The sequence below is a fragment of the Gadus chalcogrammus genome, chromosome 23, assembly GCF_026213295.1.
Source record: "Gadus chalcogrammus isolate NIFS_2021 chromosome 23, NIFS_Gcha_1.0, whole genome shotgun sequence".
In the NCBI taxonomy this organism is placed as follows: domain Eukaryota; kingdom Metazoa; phylum Chordata; class Actinopteri; order Gadiformes; family Gadidae; genus Gadus; species Gadus chalcogrammus.
The window spans coordinates 18,059,346-18,082,876 of record NC_079434.1 but is presented as its reverse complement, the minus strand read 5'-3'; the positions used below and the strand labels follow the sequence as shown (position 1 = coordinate 18,082,876).

Below are 23,531 nucleotides of genomic sequence, written 5' to 3'. Positions count from 1 at the left end.
TGTGGTAACGGATGGAACTTGGAAGAGTAAGGATTACATGTGGATTGAAAAAGTCTATGTTAATTTTTTTTATTTATTATCAAATATTTTATGTATTTTATTATATCCAACCTTAACCCGTTGAGCATCCGCTTCACATCGTGTCGTTTCCTTAATTGATTGTGTGTGCGTGTGTGTGTGTGTGTGTGTGTGTGTGTGTGTGTGTGTGTGTGTGTGTGTGTGTGTGTGTGTGTGTGTGTGTGTGTGTGTGTGTGTGTGTGTGTGTGTGTGTGTGTGTGTGTGTGTGTGTGTGTGTGTGTGTGTGTGTGTACACGTGCGTGTACGTTCATGCGTGTGTGCGTGTGCGTGTATTACTGGGGATTGAAACCAGAACTTGACAGTAGTTAAAAGTTTCCTGTCATATAAAAGAATACATACATTTCTGGTACCACCAGAAGAATAGACACAATAGTTTTATGGAGTTGTAATACACTCCACTTTCAATTCAAAGTTTATGAAAAGCATAAACATTTCACCAGGATTAAAACATCATGACAGACACATTAATAACAGTTATAATTCTTATGTTGATATTTATAATATGACAATATAAATCACAATAAAGGGATTTTATTTGTGTCATAATAGTATGACACAAATAAAAATATTGTGTCATAGTATTTTTCTGTATCAGAATAAAAATAGTTTTTTAGTTTCTTCATATTTACTTATAAATTGAACTAAGGTCCAAAACGACTTAAAATATAAAGCTAACTAGAACCATAGGAATGGTTTAAACTATTTTGAAGTTGTATTTTTCTAAATATTTTTCTAAATTATAAACCAAAACCCATAAAATAAACATTAATGATTGTTTCTTACATCATTCAGATTTTGTATATAAAAACAGAAGTGCAGAATAGTAATCTCCATGTGTAAATTATTTATCCCAGCTTAGAGTTTTACTAAACAATGACATTTTTTAACCTGACCAAAACAGTTGTAACTGGTTGAGGTCATGATAAAGGAATTCCTCAGACTGACCAATAAGGAGAAGCTCACATCTCAGGCAGCCAATGGGAAGGAGTCTCCTCAAATTGACCAACGAGGAGGACAGCAGGGCTGACTTCTTATTAACTTTTTAACCATTGTTATTTCAAACAGATATGAGTATTTGCTAGAATCCCTCTTTATCAAACTAGTTTCCCTTAATAGTAAGTATCCCTAACGTATATATTTAATATGTTTGTATATCGTGTGTTTAAGTATCAAGTCTTACGTCTTAAATTAATGAATATATAGTAACACTGTGCACTTGGTGCACCTTCTGTAGTAGGACTGACAGAACTACATCTCCCTTTGTGCCAGTTTATGCTAGTTGTAATGGACTCGCAGTGGCTTTAGCTGTAAAGCTCTAGCCGCTAGCGCTAAAAGCTAACTATCATCTTGAGCTATCATTTTGATTCTGTAGGTTAATCTGGATCCTGTATCGGTAGGTCAATCCGGATCAGTTGGTTAATCCGGATCAGTAGGTCAATCCGGATCAGTTGGTTAATCCGGATCAAATGGTTAATCCGGATCAGTTGGTTAATCCAGATCAGTTGGTTAATCCGGATCAGTAGGTCAATCCGGATCACTTGGTTAATCCGGATCAGTAGGTCAATCCGGATCAGTTGGTTATTCCAGATAAGTAGGTTAATCCGGATAAGTAGGTCAGGTAGTAGTGGTAGTGCTGTGGTACTGGTAAAGGTAGTAGTGGTAGTACTTTAGTACTGACACAGGTAGAACTGTAGTATTATACAGCTAGTACTGTAGTACTCTACAGGTAGTACTGTAGTACTATACAGGTAGTAGTGGTACTGGAGTAGTGAACACGTTCATACTCTCCGAAAGGACATCTTTTTATTGTCCCTAATGAAGTATTTATCATCCACATGCATCTGAAACGCTTGGTTGCCATAGCGATGCAGCTGTGGGGATTAAACAGCCATCCCAAAATAACCCCCTGAACACTAACCCTAAATGGTCCAGCCCCCACAGAGCACCGGTTGAACGGTTTCACGGGACGACCTGGTTTGGCGTGGGTCTCCAAGGCAACGGGGCCGGGGTTTGGGTCGGAGACGGTTTATTCCTGACCGGGTTTCCAGTCGCTAATTGTTTTTTCCGTTCCGCCGAGGATAATAATGATGCCGATGACATCACCGGCCCTGGGCGGACTGTCGCTTCTCTCTCTTGTAAAGCTGTCGGGGTCTCATGCCTTCGCCTCTTCTTCTCCCTGCGACTTATCCCTTTTCCTTTCTTCTCTGAAAGATTGAAGACCTGACATCCTCGACAGGCGTATAAACTTTACGACCCTGGGTTTATATCTCGGCCCCTTGCCGTGTCTCGCTGGCTGCGGTTCCGTCTGTCGAGTCGTTTTTCGTCGAGACAAACGCAGACCTACGGATCCGCACCCAGGAACATGATTTGTCGGAATACATTTCAAGCGCATGAAAGTGAAAAACTATGTTCACAGACTTTAGATGAGTTACAGTAAGACTTCCCTGAGACTTTACAATAGTTACAGTAAGAGGCCCCTCAGACTTTAGATTAGTTACAATAAGACGTTAGATTAGTTACTGTAAGAATGCCCTCAGACTTTAGATTAGTTACAGTTAGACAGCCTTCAGACTTTAGATTAGCTACGGGAAGCTGCTCCACAGTATGATTCTCCTGCTGAGTGTGGTGGTCTGATCTGCTTTCACCAACTTCTCCTCCTCCTCCTCCTCCTCCTCCTCCTCCCCCCTCCTCCGTTATGCTCGGACACTCTCCTCCACACTCTTGTGACTCATGTGTTCGTTGAAACAGGAGGTGTAGCTCCCCTGGACAAACAGAGGCCTTCAGCACAGCCACAGAGTTTATGAGGCATGCGACGCAGGCAGCACGGGGATAATCTCCCCTCTGGCCTCACCACACTGTGATGTTTACACTGAGAGCTGAACAGAGGTACAAAGGAGGAGGGGAGAGGGAGGAGGGAGAGGGGGAGAGGGTGGAGGGGGAGGGAGAGGGGGGAGAGAGAGGGAGGAGGGGGAGAGAGGAGGGGGAGAGAGAGAGAGAGGAGGTAGAGAGAGAGGGAGGAGGGGAGAGGGAGGAGGGGGAGAGAGAGAGGAGGGGGAGAGAGGGAGGAGAGGGAGAGAGAGAGAGGGGAGAGAGAGGAGGGGGAGAGAGAGAGGAGGGGGAGAGAGGGAGGAGGGGGAGAGGGAGGGAGAGGGGGAGAGAGAGGGAGGAGGGGGAGAGAGAGAGGAGGGGGAGAGAGAGGGAGGAGGGGGAGGAGAGAGAGGGAGGAGGGGAGAGAGGGGGGGAGAGAGAGGGAGGATGGGGAGAGAGAGGGAGGAGGGGGAGAGAGAGGAGGAGAAGGGAGAGAGGGGGTGAGAGAGGGAGGAGGGGGTGAGAGAGAGAGGAGGGGGAGAGAGAGGAGGGGGTGAGAGAGAAAGGAGGGGGAGAGAGAGAGAGGAGGGGGAGAGAGAGAGAGGAGGGGGAGAGAGGAGGAGGGGGAGAGGGAGGGAGGAGGGGAGAGAGAGGAGGGGGAGGGAGAGGGGGAGAGTGAGGGAGGAGGTGAGAGAGAGAGAGGAGGGGGAGAGAGAGGTAGAAGGGGGAGAGAGAGGAGGGGGGAGAGAGAGGAAGGGAGGAGGGGAGGGAAAGGGAGGAGGGGGAGAGAGAGGGAGGAGGGGGTGAGAGAGGAGGAGAGAGGGAGGAGGGGAGAGAAAGAGGGTCAGGGTGAGAGAGAAGGAGAAGGGGAAAGAGAGGGAGGAGGGGGAGAGAGGGAGGGAGGAGGGGGAGGGAGGGGGGGGGGGGGAGAGAGAGGGAGGAGGGAGAGAGAGGGAGGAGGGAGAGAGAGGGAGGAGGGGAGAGAGGGTTGAGGGGGGGGAGAGAGGGAGGAGGGGGAGAGAGGTAGAAGAATGGGAGAGAGAGGGAGGAGGGGGAGAGAGAGAGAAGGAGGGGAGAGAGAGGGAGGAGGGGGAGAGAGGGAGAGAGGGAGGAGGGGGAGAGGGAGGAGGGGGAGACAGCTTAGGTTTTGCAGCCTCATGTTGTTGGCTGCCCCTCTGGTAACTGTTACACGCTATATTGGACCAGGAGACCAGAGTTTAACAGTTTAATGGACCAGGGATTAACACTATTAGGACCAGGAGACCAGGGTTTAACACTATAACGGACCAGAGTTTAACACTATGATTTCCCAGGGTTAAACACTATGAATTTCCAGCGTTTAACACTATGATAAACCAGGGTTTAACACTATGATAGACCAGGGTTTAACACTATGATAAACCAGGGTTTAACACTATGATAAACCAGGGTTTACCTCTATGATAGACCAGGGTTTAACACTATGATAAACCAGGGTTTAACACTATGACTTCCCAGGGTTTAACGCTATGATAGACCAGGGTTTAACACTATGATAGACCAGGGTTTAACACTATGATAGACCAGGGTTTAACACTATGATAGACCAGGGTTTAACACTATGATAAACCAGGGTTTAACACTATGACTTCCCAGGGTTTAACACTATGATAGACCAGGGTTTATCTCTATGATAGACCAGGGTTTAACACTATGATAGACCAGGGTTTAACACTATGATAGACCAGGGTTTAACTCTATGATAGACCAGGGTTTAACACTATGATAAACCAGGGTTTAACACTATGATAGACCAGGGTTTAACTCTATGATAGACCAGTGTATCTAGTTCATAGTGTATGTCGGGTGTATAGCTATAGTTTGTGTGTATAGTGTGGTGGTATCTAGTGTGTGTATATAGTTTGTGTGTACATTGTGTGTGGTTTGTAGTGTGTGCATACGATGTGTATAGAGTTGAGTCCTCAATGTGTATAGTGTACATCTAGTGTAAAACTTACAGCGTGTGTGGTATGTAGTGTGTGTATATAGAGTGTCCTGTACGTAGTGTGCGTATGTAGTGTGTGTACATAATGTGTCGTGTGTGCGTGTGAAACAGGAGGCTGGATCCCGTTGGCTGGAGGCTCAGCCAATCAGAAGGGAGTGTCTGATCACATGGGCCAGTGGTTCTGCTGAACCCTTAACGGGGAAATTGAGTTGAAAATTACATGGATTAGAGTTTCCAGCGAGAGGCCACTCCTTTAGTCCGACAGCCCCGACGCCTCCTCACCGCAGGGCCAAAGAACGCTGAGGAGAGAGGAGAGGGAGGAGAGAGGAGAGGGGAGAGGAGAGAGGAGAGAGGAGAGGGGAGAGGGGAGGGGGGAGGGAGGAGAGAGGAGAGGGAGGAGAGAGGAGAGAGGAGAGAGGAGAGGGGAGAGGGAAGAGGGGAGGGGGGAGGGAGGAGAGAGGAGAGAGGAGAGAGGAGAGGGGAGAGGAGAGAGGGGAGGGGGGAGGGAGGAGAGAGGAGAGAGGAGAGAGGAGAGGGGAGAGGGAAGAGGGGAGGGGGGAGGGAGGAGAGAGGAGAGGGAGGAAGAGAGGAGAGGGAGAGAGGAGAGAGGGGAGGGGAGAGGGAGAGAGGGGAAGAGAGGAGAGAGGAGAGGGGGAGATGGAAAGAGGGGAGGGGAGAGGGGAGAGGGAGGAGAGAGGAGAGGGAGCAGAGAGGAGAGAGGAGAGAGGAGAGGGGAGAGGGGAGAGGGGAGAGGAGAGAGGGGAGAGGAGAGGGGAGAGGAGAGGGGAGAGGGGAGAGGGGAGGGAGGAGAGGGAGGAGAGAGGAGAGGGAGCAGAGAGGAGAGAGGAGAGGGGAGAGGAGAGAGGAGAGAGGAGAGGGGAGAGGGGAGGGGGGAGGGAGGAGAGAGGAGAGGGAGGAGAGAGGAGAGGGGAGAGGAGAGGGGAGAGGGGAGAGGGGAGAGGGGAGAGGGGAGAGGGGAGGGGAGAGGGAGAAGAGAGGAAAGAGGAGAGGGGAGAGAGGAGGGAGGAGGGAGGAGAGATGAGAGGAGGAGAGAGAGAGGAGGGAGGAGAGAGGAGGGAGGAGAGAGGAGGGCCTCCTGGTGGCACACACAGACCCTCATGGCCAAGTAGGGGTTAGAACCAGCCCTGTTAGGGGGTAGAACCATAGCCCTGTTAGGGGTTAGAACCAGCCCTGTTAGGGGTTAGAACCAGCCCTGTTAGGGGTTAGAACCAGCCCTGTTAGGGGGTAGAACCAGCCCTGTTAGGGGGTAGAACCATAGCCCTGTTAGGGGGTAGAACCATAGCCCTGTTAGGGGTTAGAACCAGCCCTGTTAGGGGGTAGAACCAGCCCTGTTAGGGGGTAGAACCATGGCCCTGTTAGGGGTTAGAAGAACCAGGGCTGACCATGTCTGCTACCAGCCTTGTGTGTGCGTGCGTGGGTGAGGGGCAGTGTGTGTGGGAGGGTTTTGTTTGTGTTAAGAGAGAGCTGTGTTTGTGTTAAGAGAGTTATGTATGTGTGTGTGTGTGTGTGTGTGTGTGTGTGTGTGTGTGTGTGTGTGTGTGTGTGTGTGTGTGTGTGTGTGTGTGTGTGTGTGTGTGTGTGTGTGTGTGTGTGTGTGTGTGTGTGTGTTAAGAGAGAGCTGTTTGTGTGTCTGCGTGCGTTAGGAGAGAGCTGTGTGTGTGGGGGGGTGTATGTGTGTCTCTGTGTGTGTGTGTGTGTGTGTGTGTGTGTGGGTGTGTGTGTGTGTGTGTGTGTGAGTGTGTACAGAGAGGGCTGGGTGTGAGGAGGAGGAGATGACTCAGAGTCTGGGAGCGGCTGTGATGGAGAAACCATCCCGCTGCCGACACTGAGCTTCACCGGCTGCTCGCCGGCTTCCCCTGATTGGACGATAGGAAGTGTTTCGGTGGGGGGGGGGGGGGGTTCACAGAAGGGTCAGCCCTCCTGGCGTGGGTGGGCGACAATGCCAAGAGTTTAAGTATGTTCTGCGAGAGAGTGCACCGAATTATGATATGCTGGCCTTAGGTTCTAAACATCGCTGTCGGACGTGAGGCGCGCTGGCGTGGGGTTGTAAACAGGAAGGCCGTCTCATATCGCTGGTCTGACGCCTAATGGGGGATCAGAAGGAGGATGGATGGGGTCGGACAGGGCTGTCCTGGCAGGGCCGTCCTGGATCCTCTGCAGCCAGAACAGATGTGTTCTCCAGATGTTGTGCAACATGGCCACACCTGGAGTGGTGAGCGCTGTCTGGTGGCGGGGGGGGGGGGGGGGGGGGGGGGGGGGGGGGGCACATCACCACGGTGACGGTAGACATCGGCACGGCGACAGGGCCGCCCTCGAGACGGAGATGACTGTATGGCTGCTGCAAGACGGGAAACAGAGAAACATGAGACCCAGGGAGGCCCAGGGGAACGTGTGTGTGTGTGTGTGTGTGTGTGTGTGTGTGTGTGTGTGGTGTGTGTGTGTGTGTGTGTGTGTGTGTGTAGCGGGACAGACAAATACTTCAGGTTAAAGGTCTATGTGTGTGTGTCTATGTATGTCTGTGTGAATATGTGTGTGTGTGTGTGTGTGGGGGGATGTGTGTCTATGTGTGTGTGTGTCTGTGTGAATAGGTGTGTGTGTGTTCATCCCTTACTGTGTGTGTATTTGTGTGTGTTTGTGTGTTCATCCCTTACTGTGTGTGTGTGTATGTGTGTTTCTGTCTGTGTCTATGGGTGTGTTCAGCCCCTGCTGTGTGTGTATCTATGTGTGTGTGAGCGTGTGTGTGAGAGCGAGTATGCAAGTGTGTGTGTGTGTGTGTGTGTCTGTGTGTCCGTGTTTCCGAAACTCCTAGCTCGCCATGCCTCCCTCATAAAATTATGTGTGCATGATATGTGTGCATATATGAGTGTGGGTGAGTGTGTATGTGTGTGGGTGTGCGTGTGTGTATGAGTGTGTATGAGTGTGTGTGTGTGAGCGTGTGTGAGTGTGTATGAGTGTGTATGACTGTGTGATATTACCCATGTAAGGGCATCAACACACACTCATACACACTTTAGCAGATGTTGAATAAATATTTTACCACTAGTTCAGTGGAATTCATTACTTCTCAAGCATTGAACCATACTGCCAGTAAAAGAGGAAACAGCCCAGTTTTTAAGTGGCGTCATAAATGTTTTCCTACATATCCAGTCTTATATCACGGCCTTGGCGTTTCTCATGATTGATTGAATCTGTTGTGTGTTATCGATGTAATGCAGAGTCTCCGCTGGGTATAGCTGAAGGTTTGCTCGATGGCAGAGCGTTGATTTCTAGGAACTGTGTTGTGGAACCGGAAGAAACGTAGAAAGAATGTAAAGTACATAGGTTGAGATATTCGGGTGTTTACTCGTCAAACCATAGGATTGTTGTGGCGGTTTGTTTTTTTCCGTGGGAACACGAGTTCTGTGTGTTCGCTCAGGTCCGAGGTTTGGCAACAGCCGCCCCAACGAAATTCGTTTTTGGACGTTTTTGGACGTTTACTGCCACCGTAGAGCAAAACAAGAACACCACCCTGTCTCCAGAACACCACCCTGTAGCAGAACACCACCCTGTCCCAGAACACCACCCTGACCCAGAACACCACCCTGACCCAGAACACCACCCTGACCCAGAACACCACCCTGACCCAGAGCACCACCCTGTAGCAGAACACCACCCTGTCCCCAGAACACCACCCTGTAGCAGAACACCACCCTGTCCCAGAACACCACCCTGACCCAGAACACCACCCTGTCCCAGAACACCACCCTGACCCAGAACACCACCCTGACCCAGAACACCACCCTGTCCCAGAACACCACCCTGTAGCAGAACACCACCCTGTCCCAGAACACCACCCTGTAGCAGAACACCACCCTGTAGCAGAACACCACCCTGTAGCAGAACACCACCCTGTCCCCAGAACACCACCCTGACCCAGAGCACCACCCTGTAGCAGAACACCACCCTATCTCCAGAACACCACCCTATCTCCAGAACACCACCCTGTCTCCAGAACACCACCCTATCTCCAGAACACCACCCTATCTCCAGAACACCACCCTATCTCCAGAACACCACCCTGTAGCCGAACACCACCCTGTAGCAGAGCACCACCCAGTCCAAGAGGAACACCATCTGTTGGTTTTAAACCATTGTTGTTTATTTTGTCCACCAGAAAACCTGCTGGTTGTCACCGTGGCGACGGGAGAGACGGACGGATTCCAGCGCTTCATGCAGTCGGCCAACTACTTCAACTACACCGTCAAGGTGAGCCGCTGGCCAGCAGAGAACCTATCGCTCAGAGAGCCGCACGCCGAGACATTCAGTCACTGGGCCGAAGATCTGACCCGACGCACTTCCACGTGAGGCTGAGAGCCTCGCATCCAATCAGCATGGAGTCCTCATACTACTAGCTGTACTATTTTCTATACTACCGTACTAGCCGTACCACTGTAGTACTCTCTGAGCTAGCTACTACCCTGCCTGTACTATCTGTACTACCTACTATAATGTTAACTATACTACCTTCTATACTACCGTACTAATTTAGTACTGACTTCCCCGTACTGGGACAAACCTCCTGTAGTGATATCTAAACTACTCACTGTACTAATGTAGTGCTATCTAAACTACTCACTGTACTACTGTAGTACTATATACACACTACTAACTGTACTGATGTAGTTCGGACTATACTCCTAGCTGTAGTACTGACTCGACCACCTTCTGTCCTACTCTCTGCCCCAGGTTCTGGGGCTGGGGTCGGACTGGCGTGGAGGGGACGTGGGGACCTCCATCGGTGGGGGGCAGAAGGTCCGCCTCCTGAAGGAGGCCTTGGAGGTTCTGGACCTCAAGGACATGGTGGTGCTGGTGGTGGACAGGTGGGTTCATCTCCACCTTAACATCTGGAGCACCTCGAACCTCTAGGGTCTGGTGGGTTCTTGTCTAGGTTTACCTCTGGACCACCTCTGACCTCTAGGGTCTGGTGGGTTCTGGTCTAGGTTTACCTCTACACCTCGGATCGCTAGGGGGACACAGACCACCGGATGAACGTCGCGGGTTGTCCCCCAAAATATGTGCCAAACGTTGTCTTTGAAGAAAGATGTCAATGCAATATTCCTGGTTTTAGTTCAAATGTAGATCCATAAATCCACAGCCATACACACGTCCTCCTGAATGTAGACTTAATACAATCAAATCTGAAATATCTCTCCATGCTATTTATTCGTCCCTGTGAGGTAAGGGACTGAACAACAACCTTGGTTTTTTATTGCATTCAGACAGAATGTCTGAATAGGCGCTTGTCTAATCTAAGCGCCTATCTGTGTGGGACGTATCAATTAGACATTATGATAATTGCCCTAATTACAGCCCAGGCTAAGCCTCTTGGATGAGGCTGCTCGTTAAGACCGGCAGGTAGACGCTGCTGCTGCCAAAGTCCCGTGGAAAGTACAAGTGAGTGGTGGAGCTAATAGCAGCCTCCAGCCCACGACTCTAAGTAGAGGATACTTCCCACATCGTTTGAATACTGCACTTTGGGGGTACCCACCCTGCCCGGGCATTGAGGAAACACAGCCACTTCCTTTTTAACAAGGAAATGGCTGTATTTAAGTATTTTCACCACGCTATGATTATCTTCTGGTGTATAATGGTGCTGCTAAGCAATCTGGGGTCACCATAATGTCTTGAGGTTTAGCGTCTGCGCATGCCATGGGTATGTGTACGTGTGCGGGCGTGCCTGTGGACCCCAAGTCCTTCAGCAGGAGGGAAGGAGATGAAGTGTCCTCGAGTGAGACGGTAAACAGAGAGTTTTTTGGTCCGGTAGAATTCCTCCAGAACAATCTATTCCCCTGAGAGAAAGCCATGGCTGTTTACACACAGCTCAGCCTCAACGAGTAGCAGCCCGCGGGCCGTCGGGACGTTCTGAAGTTCGAACGGCCGTCGGCCGCAGATCTTTCAGCCTGACGAACGCTGTGTTTGTTTTCCCCTGACAGCTACGATCTTATCTTCTCGGGGGGCCCCGAGGAGTTGCTGAGCAAGTTCCAGCAGACCAATCACAGGGTGGTGTTCGCGGCGGAGGGGCTCGTCTGGCCCGACAAGAGGCTGGCGGAGAAATACCCGTCGGTGCGCAGCGGCAAGCGGTTCCTCAACTCCGGAGGTGAGGAGCAGGCATCGCAACGGGTGCGGAGGTCTGGGATGGTATCGCCATGACAACGCGTTGAAACATTCCAGCCCCCCATGAGTCTAAACATGTTTGGGTAGAGCGAAGGGATCTGGTCTGCTGATAGCAAGTAGATCGTCTGATAGCCTGTCTGTAGACCAAATCACGTTTTTTTGAAGCTATTCTCATCTCGGGATCCAAAATAAATCTTTGGTAATCCTGAGTTTCCTGAGAGTCCTGTCCACCCCAACCCAACTGGATTGTGACCCAGGTTTGGGTGCCAACCCTTTGTTTAAGGAACGCTTGGTGACCAGAACCAGTCCAGACTGGATCACCTGCCGAGAGCCTCTACGGCGGAGGCGTAATGGGTTCAGGAAGGGTGAGAGGGTGGTGTTATGTCCAGCGGGCTTTGTTAATATTATCGTTTCTCTAAATCATAAGCGTATTTTCCTTGTAAACATTATCCTATTGGACGAGGGAGCTGGTATTTCCTGGCTGGGGGACAGTGGACAATGGCAGCTCTTTAACCCAGGACCCAGCAGCCCTAGTCTGGAGTGTCTGAACCCCATCACGGGGTCTGGTCTGGTCTGGTCTGGTCTGGTCTGGTCTGGTCTGGTCTGGTCTGGTCTGGTCTGGTCTGGTCTGGTCTGGTCAACTTTATCAAGGGTACAATAAGGTCACTGTGATGTGCGGGCTGTTCGTTTCTTGCGATCAGACGAGACCTGCCTCCCTGCTGTCCAGTTGATCGCAGGCCCCAGCGTGGGGGGGGGGTCATGTGTGAAAAGTTTCACCCGCTCGCCTGAGGATCCTGGACACACTGCAGCGATGGAGGCCCTGTTTCAAAGTGTCGGGGAATGTGTGTTCAGGGGCAGGATGAACACGAGGTCTCTGTTCAGAGGCCGGGGGACAGCTGGAAGTAATATTCCTACAAATTATAGTTAGACTATTACCAATTTTCCATCATGTCTGCCCTTCACCGTTTATTAAGCTGATCCATATACTTTCTGCTTTATAGAAAATAGACACACAAATGACAAATTATACCCAAACTAAACATCTTTACACAAAAACAAACACATCTTTAGACAGAAACTACACATCTTTACACAAAGACTTCACACAGAGCAGCAACACAAGCAGCTACGGCCAGGGTGGAACCCTTGAACCCAGTGTTGTGGTTTAATGTTTATGGTGCTATATGTAAAATTAGCTACGTGCTGTGTTTAGCATGGAGCCATATACGTTTAGCTTGGCGCTGGAGTTAGCATTGTGTTATATACATTCAGCCTGATGCTAGGGTTAGCACGATGCTATGGAAGTTTAGTTTGGCGCTTGTGTAAGCCGGCTGCTATGTACATTAAGCATGGCACTGGGTTCACCATGGTGATATTTATTTAGCTTGGTGCCGCGGTGAGAATGGTGCTGTGTAAGTTTAGCTTCGTGCTTGGGTTAGCATGGCGCTTTATAAGTTTAGCTTGGTCCTGGGGTTAGCATGACGCTATATATGTTTAGCTTGGTCCTGGGGTTAGCATGACGCTAAATACGTTTAGCTTGGTCCTGGGGTTTGCACGTTGTTAAATAAGTTTAGCCTAGCGCTGGGGTAAACATGGCACTATATAAGTTTAGCATAGCGCTGGGGTTAGCACGTTGTAAAATAAGTTTAGCCTAGCGCTGGGGTTGGCACGTTGTTAAATAAGTTTAGCCTAGCGCTGGGGTTAGCCAGTTTTGTTTACGTTTAGCTTGGTGCTGGGGGGATACAGTGTTATATAAGCCTTGCTTGGCACTGGATCCCTGCTTGGTTACATTCTCATGCAGCGGTCTGCGGGTGCGGGGGTTCCGCTTCCTGATCATGAGGTTATGCCAAAAATGTCCACTTTTAGCGCTGGTCCGTTGCCAAGGAAACGTTCCTCTAAGCATATGTAATTCTAACTCTGTGGAGACCCATCTGTGGGACCTCTGCGGCTCTTCTATAGGAAGGTGTTCAATAACCAGTTTTTTAACGTCCCGCTTTTAACTTTCCTGGATTGTCACCCTCAGGAATTATGGGATACGGCACTTCCATAAAAGAAATGGTGGGCCAGTGGAATCTCCATGACAACGACGACGACCAGCTGTTCTACACTAAGATCTACCTGGACTTCCAGCAGAGGGTGAGCTGAACACCAGGGTTGTGAGGTCATCCCTCTAAACGCTCCCATGGCCTCCACACTAGGGCTGGGTGATTTGGCCTGAAAATAAAATAACCAATTTTCCAAACCAAACCCGATTATCGGATTTAATCCATATTTTTTTCTATGAATGACAAATATATATATTTTTTAAGTTTGGATTTTATTTGTAGATTAACAATTGTTTAGTTACTAGACTTTAGACAAACTCTAAACACTCACTTTTTCAGCGCATGCTGCGATGTTGACATTTGAATCTTTAAAAATAAAATATACATATTTTTTTCTTTTTTCAATAATCGATTTTCTTTAAAAAAAAAAAACGGTTATTTACCATAAATTCGAATTAAGATTCAAAATCTATTAATCGCCCAGCTCTACTACATACATTAAAACCCTCTCTCTCTCTCTCTCTCTCTCTCTCTCTCTCTCTCCCTGTGCTCCCCTCAGGAAGGCCTCAACATGACTCTGGACCACAAGTGCCAGATCTTCCAGAATCTGAACGGCGCTATCGGTGAGTGACATCACCAAAACGCACACCTCAAAGCCCTCAAGACAGTTTCAGTGTGTCAAATCACACCCCGACCGCACATTTTGAGCACTTCCAGAAGGGCATCTGTGCTCCAGATGCCAGGGGACGTCTGGGGGCACCGTGTGGCCCAAAGTGGTCCCGCGGGGCAATCCATGAACGTTCTTCCTCGTTTCGAGTGACATCAGCAAACCGACCACTTCAGTGCGAAAATGGGACCCGACCGCACACTCAGAGGACCCTGAGCTCTCCAGAATTGCGAATCCATACAAATGTTAAAAATGAAGGATCGACCGTTCCTGTCTCTCAGTGTTCTGCGTGTGGTCAGAGGGTCTGCGAGCCAACGTCCCGGGATCGTTACTCTAATCCTCGGTAGCTGCTGGCTCGTTGTTGGTGTTTACTCTGACCAGCATGAGGCCAGATGTCAGCTCCTGGTCTAGAGAAGGTCCAGAGGCCAGAGGCCGGTCTAGAGCCCAAGGCCCATCTGATCTAGAGACAAGAGCCCATGTGGTCCAGAAGCCAGTCTGGTCTAGAGGCCAGAGGCCGCTTATGGAGAGGTGTGAACATGCGTCTCTTTTTCGCAGATGAAGTCATGCTGAACTTCGGCACCGACCGGGTCCGAGTCAGGAACGCTGTGTACGACAGCCTGCCCGTCGTCGTCCACGGCAACAGGAAGAGCAAAGTGAGTGTGATGCCGTGCCCTCCACCCCCGCCCATCCTCTCAACAGCGGGCACAACCCCGTCTATAGGTCTAGGACGGTCTACGGTGGTCTATGTACCTGGATCTACACAGTTCTATGCATTCTAGATCTAGCCGGGGCTTGATGGTGCATACACACGCTGAACATACACTATAGAGACCAGGCCGTGTTTCCATGGCGTCAGTATTCGTAATATCCCTCCGTAGGAGGGCCCCCAGGAACCCAAGCGCCCTCCTCGACCAGAGGGAGCCTGGCTTTTCTCTTTCTCCCCTTTCTCTCCCTCTGGGTCTCTCCCTTCAAACCTCCCTATTCGTCTTCCTCTGTCTCTCCCTCCCCCTCTCCCCTCCATGTGTGTGTGTGTGTATGTGTGTGTCTGTGTGTGTGTGTGTGTGTGTGTGTGTGTGTGTGTGTGTGTGTGTGTGTGTGTGTGTGTGTGTGTGTGTGTGTGTGTGTGTGTCTCTGTGTGTGTGTGTGTGTGTGTGTGTGTGTGTGTGTGTGTGTGTGTGTGTGTGTGTGTGTGTGTGTGTCTCTGTGTGTGTGTGTGTGTGTGTGTGTGTGTGTGTGTGTGTGTGTGTGTGTGTGTGTGTGTGTGTGTGTGTGTGTGTGTGTGTGTGTGTGTGTGAACAGTAAGATACTGTAATCAACCTCCTACTCAGCCAGCTCCCCACTCCTCACATTCCAGCAGTCTGGCAGAGCGCCATGCGTTCTCCAGCCCAAACCCACCATGACTCATTGCCCCCAAACGGGCCGACTAGAGTCTAGCGCCGGAGCTATCGCACTCGCGTCAACATCTAATGCAACCGCATCTATCGCTGGAGCTATCACACTGCAACAGCATCCAGAGCTAATGCACTAGAATCTAGCACTGAAACTAATGCATAAACTTAATGCATCTAGTGCTAAGTCAGCTGAACTAGCTGAGCTCATGTGCTAGCTTCAAGAGCTAGCTGACAAGCATCAAGACCTAATGATAATTTAATGGATTGTACGAGTGAATTGAAATTAAGAGAGTCCAGTTATAGAGGTGGGTTGTACACACATCCACCTTTATAAAGGTTAAAAATAGATACATAAACACCTTGCTTCCATTTAGAATGTGAGTGGTGTTAGCAGCCGAGCTACCAGAAAGAGTGGAGATGTACGCTGGTACTGACCTCCTGATGTGTTTCCAGATCTATCTCAACTACCTGGCCAACTACGTCCCCAACGCCTGGAACAACGAGCAGGCCTGCGCCATCTGCGACCACAACATGCTGGACCTGTCTCAGCTGGAGGTAGGTACACCCCCAGCAGACCCGTGTGTTGTTCCATTGATGGCCTGTAGGGGGCGTCGTGGAGGAGGATAATGCAGAGCGACATGTTTCCCCCTCTAAAAGGGTAATTCCGGCAAAAATTGAAGCCCGGGTCTTTTTTGGCATGAAGCCCCATAAAATGAGCCCTCCAGACACTTTTTTTCGTTGATAATCGAGGAGAGAGCTTGGCGTGTTACATTGCTCTTGCATGGAGCAATGTAACAGCCCAAATGGCTTCAATTATATTGGCTAGGGGGCGGTGTGAACGCTTCCAATTCGTCATTTTTTAATCCACTAATATTGCTCAAAATAGCACCAAACCTCTGCAGTAGCATGACTAGGGTCCTTACACATAAAAAGAAGAATCAACAACTTAGTTGGAGTACCGGGTGTTTATTAAAAAAGACTGTTTTCCAAGTTCTTTGCCGGAATCACACTTTAAGGCTGCTACACTCAACCACCATATAAAGCGTGTGCGGAGTCTCGGTTGAGTTAGGGTAAAAATCTATTCAATGTGTTCAGCTGTGTTTGAAACTTTTGCAACCACGCGGACGGTGTCTGGACCGATTTAACAAGCAAAGTCTAAGAGTGTGGGCGTCTGAGGACCTGAGCCTCTGATAACCAGCCAATCAGCGCAGTGTGTGGGAGGGGCAGACCTACGCCACCCAATGTCAAGGAGACGCATTGCATCTCACGCAAGAGCAGAACGTACTCACTACTTTGTAGTTGGCAGTAGTCTTCACGGTGTGTTTCAATGCAACTTTTCCGCCGAACATGTCGTACGAGAGACAACGGAGTGGTCGGTTAAAGGCAGTTGGCCGTTGGTTTGAGTCTGGGCTGTGTGTGGGCTCCTTTAGTCAACAGGGAGGAATGGGATTTCATTCTCGTAATATGAGGCCCATAAACCGAATGTCTCTGCTTGGATCGGATCCCAGTTAATCTTGGCAATGGTATTTAATTAAAAAGTTATTAATGTCAATTAGTTTTGGCCGTAGGCATCAAGGCCTGCCCTCAATGTTGCCAAAAACTGTGCCAAATATGGCCATAGTGGTGTTGTGTAAACCAATGGGTGATGGACAGGCTTCGTTCACTCAATTTCCTCTCTCTGTGTGAGGAGTATCTGACGTGGCCTCAGACCCTGGCCTCCCTCTGGTCCTCTTCTCTGTGTGGGGGTATCTGACGTGGCCTCCACCATGAGGACCAGAGGGAAGACAGGGTCCGAGCCAACCCTCATGTATCCAGGACTGGGCTTAGCATGGTCCAGACTACTGAGGAGGAGGAGGAGGAGGGGGAGGAGGAGGAGGAGGAGGAGGGGGAGGAGGAGGAGGAGGAGGAGGAGGAGGAGGAGGAGGAGGAGGAGGAGGAGGGGGAGGAGGAGGGGGAGGAGGAGGAGGGGGAGGAGGAGGGGTAGGAGGAGGAGGAGGAGGAGGAGGAGGAGGAGGAGGAGGTGGAGGAGGAGGAGAAGGAGCAGGAGGAGGGGGAAGAGGAGGAGGAGGAGGAAGAGGAGGAGGAGGAGGAGGAGGGAGAGGAGGAGGAGGAGGAGGAGGGAGAGGAAGAGGAAGAGGAGGAGCAGGAGGACGAGAGAGGAGGTGGAGGACGAGGAGAAGGAGCAGGAGGAGGAGGAAGAGGAGGAGGAGGAGGAGGGAGAGGAGGAGGAGGAGGAGGAGGGAGAGGAGGAGGAAGAGGGAAAGAGCAGTGTTCCCAGGGTCCAGTGGGCGGTGTGAAGGCCGGCCCAGGAGGCTGGAGGCCTAACCCAGCTGTTAGTGGGCTGACCACCCCGTCCAGCCTTCGGTTTCTTCACCGCGGTCACTGGCGAGCCGACGGCACAGTTCAGACGACCAGATGATGGACATTATGTACATTATATAACTCCTCGATATTCTACTCCACACTGCGGTGGAGGTTAACACAACACTCGCGTCCTCACGTCGTCCGCATGCCCCTGCTTCAACAATATTCTGAAATATGAAAGAGCCCGTCATTCAGTTTGCTGGGCGTTCATTTGAAGTATGCAGATGTTTTGTCACGAATAATTAATGCCAATTCTCCCGGGAACCTTCCATTACCCCATGAAAGGGTAGTGGGTGTACTGACGGGAAATCCTGGTCATCCTTTCCCGGTATGAATCCCTCTTTTAGTTATTATAACAGTGTAGATGTGTTATGTTCCGGGGTGAACTGGGGTCACCAACGGGAGGGCTGAATTTCGTCTGGGTCCGTTGGTCCTGCTGTGCAAACAGGCACACACACAGACACACAAACGTGCACGCACACACATACACAAACACAAGCACACACACACACGTTAGCACACACAGACACGCTGGCACTCACACACGATTACACAATTACACAAACGCACACACACATGCATAAAAAAAAACACATGCACACTCACGCACGCACACGCAAGCACACACAGATATACCCACACATACAGACACTCGCTAGCACACACAGACACGCTGGCACACACACACAAACACACACACACACAGACACACACACACACACACACACACACACACGCACACGCGCACACACACACACACACACAGACACACATTCTCTGGCACACACAGACACGCTGGCACCCACACACACACACACACACACACACACACACACACACACACACACACAGACAAAGAGCTGGTGGCGTGATTGGAGGTTAGGATGGTCCTCAGTTAGCTGCCCTCCTCAGAGCTAAAAACAGCTCCGCAATTAGCCGCTTCCTCGCGTTCCCGTTTGAACTGCAAACCATCCTGAGCTGGACAGTCTCTCTAGACTGTGGCTTGGCCCGAGCATCATGGGAAAAAGAGTTTCTGCTCTGTGTTGCTCTCACTGTCTCTACAACAGACCCTGAGCGCTGAAAGCTGTAGAATATATAGATATAGATATATATTTATTTATATATATATATAGGCCGTTATACTGTACATACCAGGCTTGCTGGAGAACCGTTTTTCATACCATATCCCAGCGCTCTGAAATGAGCTCATGGACTGAGCGCCTTCATGTGTTACATCATCGAATGGTGAGGCGTTGGATGTGTTGGCGTTGCGGTCGGAGCCAAAGCGCGTGTCTCTGGTTTATCTGGCCCCGCCGCGAGACACCAGACCCGCACCAAACGGTTGTTTTGAATGCGGGCGAAGTCAAGCAAGAGTGAAGTGGTTCAGCCGGAGCAGCCGGAGCACAGCGGTGGACCTTCTGTGGCCATGTAGGCGTTTGACATCCAGCATGATGAACACCAGTTGAGACGTCATGTGTTTGGACAGCTATGATTCATGGTAAACAGACTTCCATTTGCAGCCAGTTTATTTACAGCAGAGCTACAGAGTGTCTCTCTGGTTCCGCAGGCCTTCCCCGAGGTGCTGCTGGGAGTCTTCATCGAGCAGCCCTCGCCCTTCCTTCCAGAGTTCTTCCAGAGGCTGCTGACCCTGGACTACCCCCGAGACAAGCTCAGTCTGTTCCTGCACAACCAGGTGGGACCCCCGCTACGCCCCCCCCGCGAGTCCGCCGCTCCACCTCCAGCTCTATACCCGAACACCACCTCCACCACTGCACCGCTACTCCACCAACTCTTCCTCTATGCACCTCAAGCAACACCACCTCCAACACCACCTCCACCCTATGCATCCAATTCCTCCACCGAGACCACCTCCAGCAGTCCTACCCCTCCACGTCCTCCACCTCCACCAACACCACCTGCCCATCCTCCACCAACACCACCTCCTACAACACCACCGCCAACACCACCTCCACCTCTATAACCCTGCCTCCACCAACACCACCTCCGACACCACCTCCACCTCTATACCTCCACCTCTATAACCCTGCCTCCACCAACACCACCTCCAACACCACCTCCACCTCTATAACCCTGCCTCCACCAACACCACCTCCGACACCACCTCCACCTCTATACATCCACCTCTATAACCCCGCCTCCACCAACTCTAACACCACCCGCATCAAAAAATACCTCCGTCAACATCACCTCCAATACCATCTCCAGCAACACCACCTCCATCGCTCCACCTCCACCATCACCAACTGTAACACCAGCTCCAGCACCACCCCTCCACTCAACACCTCCTCCGCCTCCCAGTGCGTTGGACGTGCGATGGTTTCATGTTGTCTTCATGTTGTGTGGTCAGGAAGTCCTCCACGAGAAACACATCGAGAGGTTCTGGACGGAGCACCGTCACCACTTCAAGAGCTTCAAGGTGGTCGGACCAGAGGAGAACCTCAGCCAAGGAGACGCCCGCAACATGGGCATGTAAGTGGACCGCATTACCCACAATGCCCTGCTCTCCTAATAAGATATAGAGATGTGTGTTGGATTCACATCCTCCTGTAGAAAGGTTAATAGAAGATAGAGATGGAGAAGCTAAAGCCTTGAACTAGGGTGTAGAGATGGTAGAAGGTCATGTGTAGGGTAGAGGTCATGTGTTGGGTAAAGGTCATGTGTAGGGTAGAGGTCATGTGTATGAGGTTGATGGTAGCAGGATGTGTAGGGGGTTGATATGGTAGGAGATCATGTAAGGGGTTGATGGTAGCAGGATGTGTAGGAATAGAATCCAGAACCTCACCCATCATTGCTCAGCCAGGGCAGTGTTTACATCAATCAACTCATCAACCACATCATTAGTCACGCCAGACCATAATACTACAGTCTGTGGTTCCTCAGCCTCCTCTAATTTGCTCATAGGCATTCTCTCCTTTCCACTTTCAGACTTCTGTCTCACTCTCACTGTGTCTCTTGATCCCTTTCTTACTGTCTCTCTTTATGTCTCTCTCTCTCTCACTGTGTCTCTTAATCCTTCTATCACAGTCTCTCTCTCACCGTCTCTCTTGATGTGTCTCATTGTCTCTCACTGATTCTCAGTGTGTCTCTCTACATCGCTTTATCAATGAATCTGTCTCTGTATCCCAATGTCATGGACAGAGGTTTAATTTCATGTTCCTGTATGTGTGTGTATGTGTGTGTGTGTGTGTGTGTGTGTGTGTGTGTGTGTGTGTGTGTGTGTGTGTGTGTGTGTGTGTGTGTGTCTGTGTGTGTGTGTGTGTGTGTGTGTGTGTGTGTGTGTGTGTGTGTGTGTGTGTGTGTGTGTGTGTGTGTGTGTGTGTGTCAGGGACCTCTGTCGTAAGGATTCTAGCTGTGGCTACTACTTCAGCATTGACTCGGACGTCATGCTGACCAACCGGCAGACTCTGAAAATCCTCATCGAACAGAACAGGTAAAGTCAGCCATGTTGGATCCTAATTGACAGCACAGGCAGCCACAGCCATGTTGGATCCTCATTGACATAACGGGTAGCGTTATGTCAATAACGGGTAGCGTTATGATAATAGAGATCCAACCATGTTGGATCTCTATTAACCTAAAAGGTAGAGTCAGCCATGTTGGATCCTCATTGAGATAACGGGTAGCGTCAACCATGTTGGATGTCTATTAAATAAAAGGTAGAGACAGTCATGTTGGATCCTCATTAACAGAACAGGTAGAATCGGCTATGTTTGATCCTTACCTGAACAGGTAGAGTCAGCCATATTGAACCTTATTATTATTGAACCGTGGAGTAGGCCATGTTGGATCCTTATCAACAAACGGTAGAGTCAGCCATGTTGGATCTGCGTGGGCGGGGTTGCAGAGCCAGCATGGCGCTGGCAGGCCGGGCGGTCTCACGCCTCAAAGGAGATAAAAACCACCAGAAGTTCAGAGTCGCATGGAAGGAGGTTAAAAATACTCCCCAGGCTTCCTGTTTCTGCCAGCTCAGGCGGGAAGGTCACGGCTGCCCGACATACCTTTATTACACAAATTATTTCAAAGTTAAAAAGTCCTCTGGGGAAAAGGCAGAAATAGAAAGTCGACGTGAGCGTGTGGCGAGCTGGTCTCCTCCCTCCTGGTGGTTTGAACTCCAGGCTCTGCCAATAAACGTTCTCTGTTTAAAAGGCGGAATTAATTGAATTGGTCGGACTACAAAGCACTACAAAGGATAATTCTGTGACCGCGGAATGACGGAAAACAACATGGCGTCCTTCTTTGTGAGGTTCGCGAGACAAAAGGGTTTGAGACGCGGTATAGCGTGTGAAATCTCTCTCCCTCTCTCCCTTTGTCTCTCTACCTCTCTCTATATCTCTCGCTGTTTCTCTATCTCTCTCCCCTTGTCCTTCTCTGTCTGCCTCTCTCTCCCTGCCTTTCTACCTCTCTCTGGCTTACTCTCTCTCTCTGTCTCTCTCTCTGTATTTCTCTCTCTCTGTATTTCTCTCTCTCTGTATTTCTCTCTCTCTCTGTATTTCTCTCTCTCTGTATTTCTCTCTCTCTCTGTATTTCTCTCTCTCTCTCTCTCTCTCTCTCTCTCTCTCTCTCTCTCTCTCTCTCTCTCTCTCTCTCTCTCTCTGCTCTGACAGGAAGGTGATCGCCCCCCTGGTGACACGTCACGGGAAGCTGTGGTCCAACTTCTGGGGTTCTCTGAGCCTGGACGGGTACTACGCCCGCTCTGAGGACTACATCGACATCGTGCAGGGCAAGAGGATGTGAGTTGGGGCCCTGCTTCTGTTCGAGGTTGAGCGTGACAATGGCCGCGGTCAGAGCCGACCTCGGCAGGCGGGCCGACGCTGGGCTGTCCCACTCCCAACGAGGCCAGCAGACGGCTCCTGGCTGCTGGGGAAGCCCGCCAGCACTAATGGGGGGTTGGGTCATCGCTTGGCCCAGGATCTGTCGTCAGCCTGGAGCCGACCAGACCCAGGGCCGAGTCCTGGGCTAGGCTGGGTGGTGTGTGGCTGGGTTTGACAGGCTGGGTCTGGCTTAGACTGGTTGAGACAGGGTCTGGGTAAGACTGGTAAGAATAGGTTAGGCTGGGTCTGGGTTAGAAAGGGTGAGACTGGTCCTGGGTTAGACTGGGTCTGGGTTAGACTGGGTGAGACTGGTCCTGGGTTAGACTGGGTCTTGGTTAGACTGGGTGAGACTGGTCCTGGGTTAGACTGGGTCTGGGTTAGACTGGTCCTGGGTTAGACTGGTCCTGGGTCTGGGTTAGACTGGGCGAGGCTGGTCCTGGGTTAGACTGGTTCTGGGTTAGACCTTGTCCAGGGTGGTCTGGGAAAGACTGGGTCTGGGTGAGAGCTGACCTGGGTTTGTCTGTGGTAGACTGGGTCTGGGTTAGTCTGGGTTAGATCTGGTCTGGGTTAGACTTGGTCTTGGTTAGACCTGGTCTGGGTTAGACCGGGCATGGATTAGTCTGGGTTGGACCTGGTTTGGGTTAGACTTGCTAACCTGCCCCCCCCCCCCCCCTGTGTAGAGGCGTGTGGAACGTGCCGTTCCTTGCCCACGTCTACCTGGTCCAGGGTGCCGCCCTGAGGGACGAGCTGAAGGAGAAGAACCTCTTCGTCCTGGAGAAACTGGACCCGGACATGGCCCTGTGTCGGCACACCAGGGAGATGGTACGGCCCAAACCCACCCGCTACACAGTAGACACACCAGGGAGATGGTACGGCCCAAACCCACCCGCTACACAGTAGACACACCAGGGAGATGGTACGACCCAAACCCACCCAGCTACAGAGCACCTTGAATACCTTAACATCAATCCTGCTACACTTTAAATCACCTTAAATACCTTAACACCAATCCTGCTGCACTGTATATAACCTTAAATACCTGAACACTCGACTTACATTATGCAGTATATTACCAAAATACCTGAAGACCCATCTAGCTACATACCATATTACCTTAAATACAAATCACCCATCCTGCTTTACAGTATATTATGTCAAATACCTTAGCATCCATCCTGCTATACAGTA

General features: G+C 50.5%; 1 protein-coding gene across 2 annotated transcripts in view; it reads left to right on the top strand.

The window, feature by feature from the left end:
- The window catches only part of plod2 (procollagen-lysine, 2-oxoglutarate 5-dioxygenase 2), a 29,688-nt gene that overhangs the window by 603 nt on the left and 5,554 nt on the right, over positions 1-23,531 (top strand). For both annotated transcript variants that reach the window (XM_056584559.1, XM_056584558.1), the window contains exons 2-13: positions 9,045-9,136; positions 9,617-9,750; positions 10,864-11,027; positions 13,068-13,180; positions 13,649-13,712; positions 14,312-14,409; positions 15,601-15,702; positions 19,079-19,204; positions 19,880-20,001; positions 20,858-20,962; positions 22,137-22,262; positions 23,024-23,165. In XM_056584559.1, the coding sequence (XP_056440534.1) occupies positions 9,045-9,136; positions 9,617-9,750; positions 10,864-11,027; positions 13,068-13,180; positions 13,649-13,712; positions 14,312-14,409; positions 15,601-15,702; positions 19,079-19,204; positions 19,880-20,001; positions 20,858-20,962; positions 22,137-22,262; positions 23,024-23,165 (1,388 nt within the window). The remainder of the gene's footprint in view (positions 1-9,044; positions 9,137-9,616; positions 9,751-10,863; positions 11,028-13,067; positions 13,181-13,648; positions 13,713-14,311; positions 14,410-15,600; positions 15,703-19,078; positions 19,205-19,879; positions 20,002-20,857; positions 20,963-22,136; positions 22,263-23,023; positions 23,166-23,531) is intronic.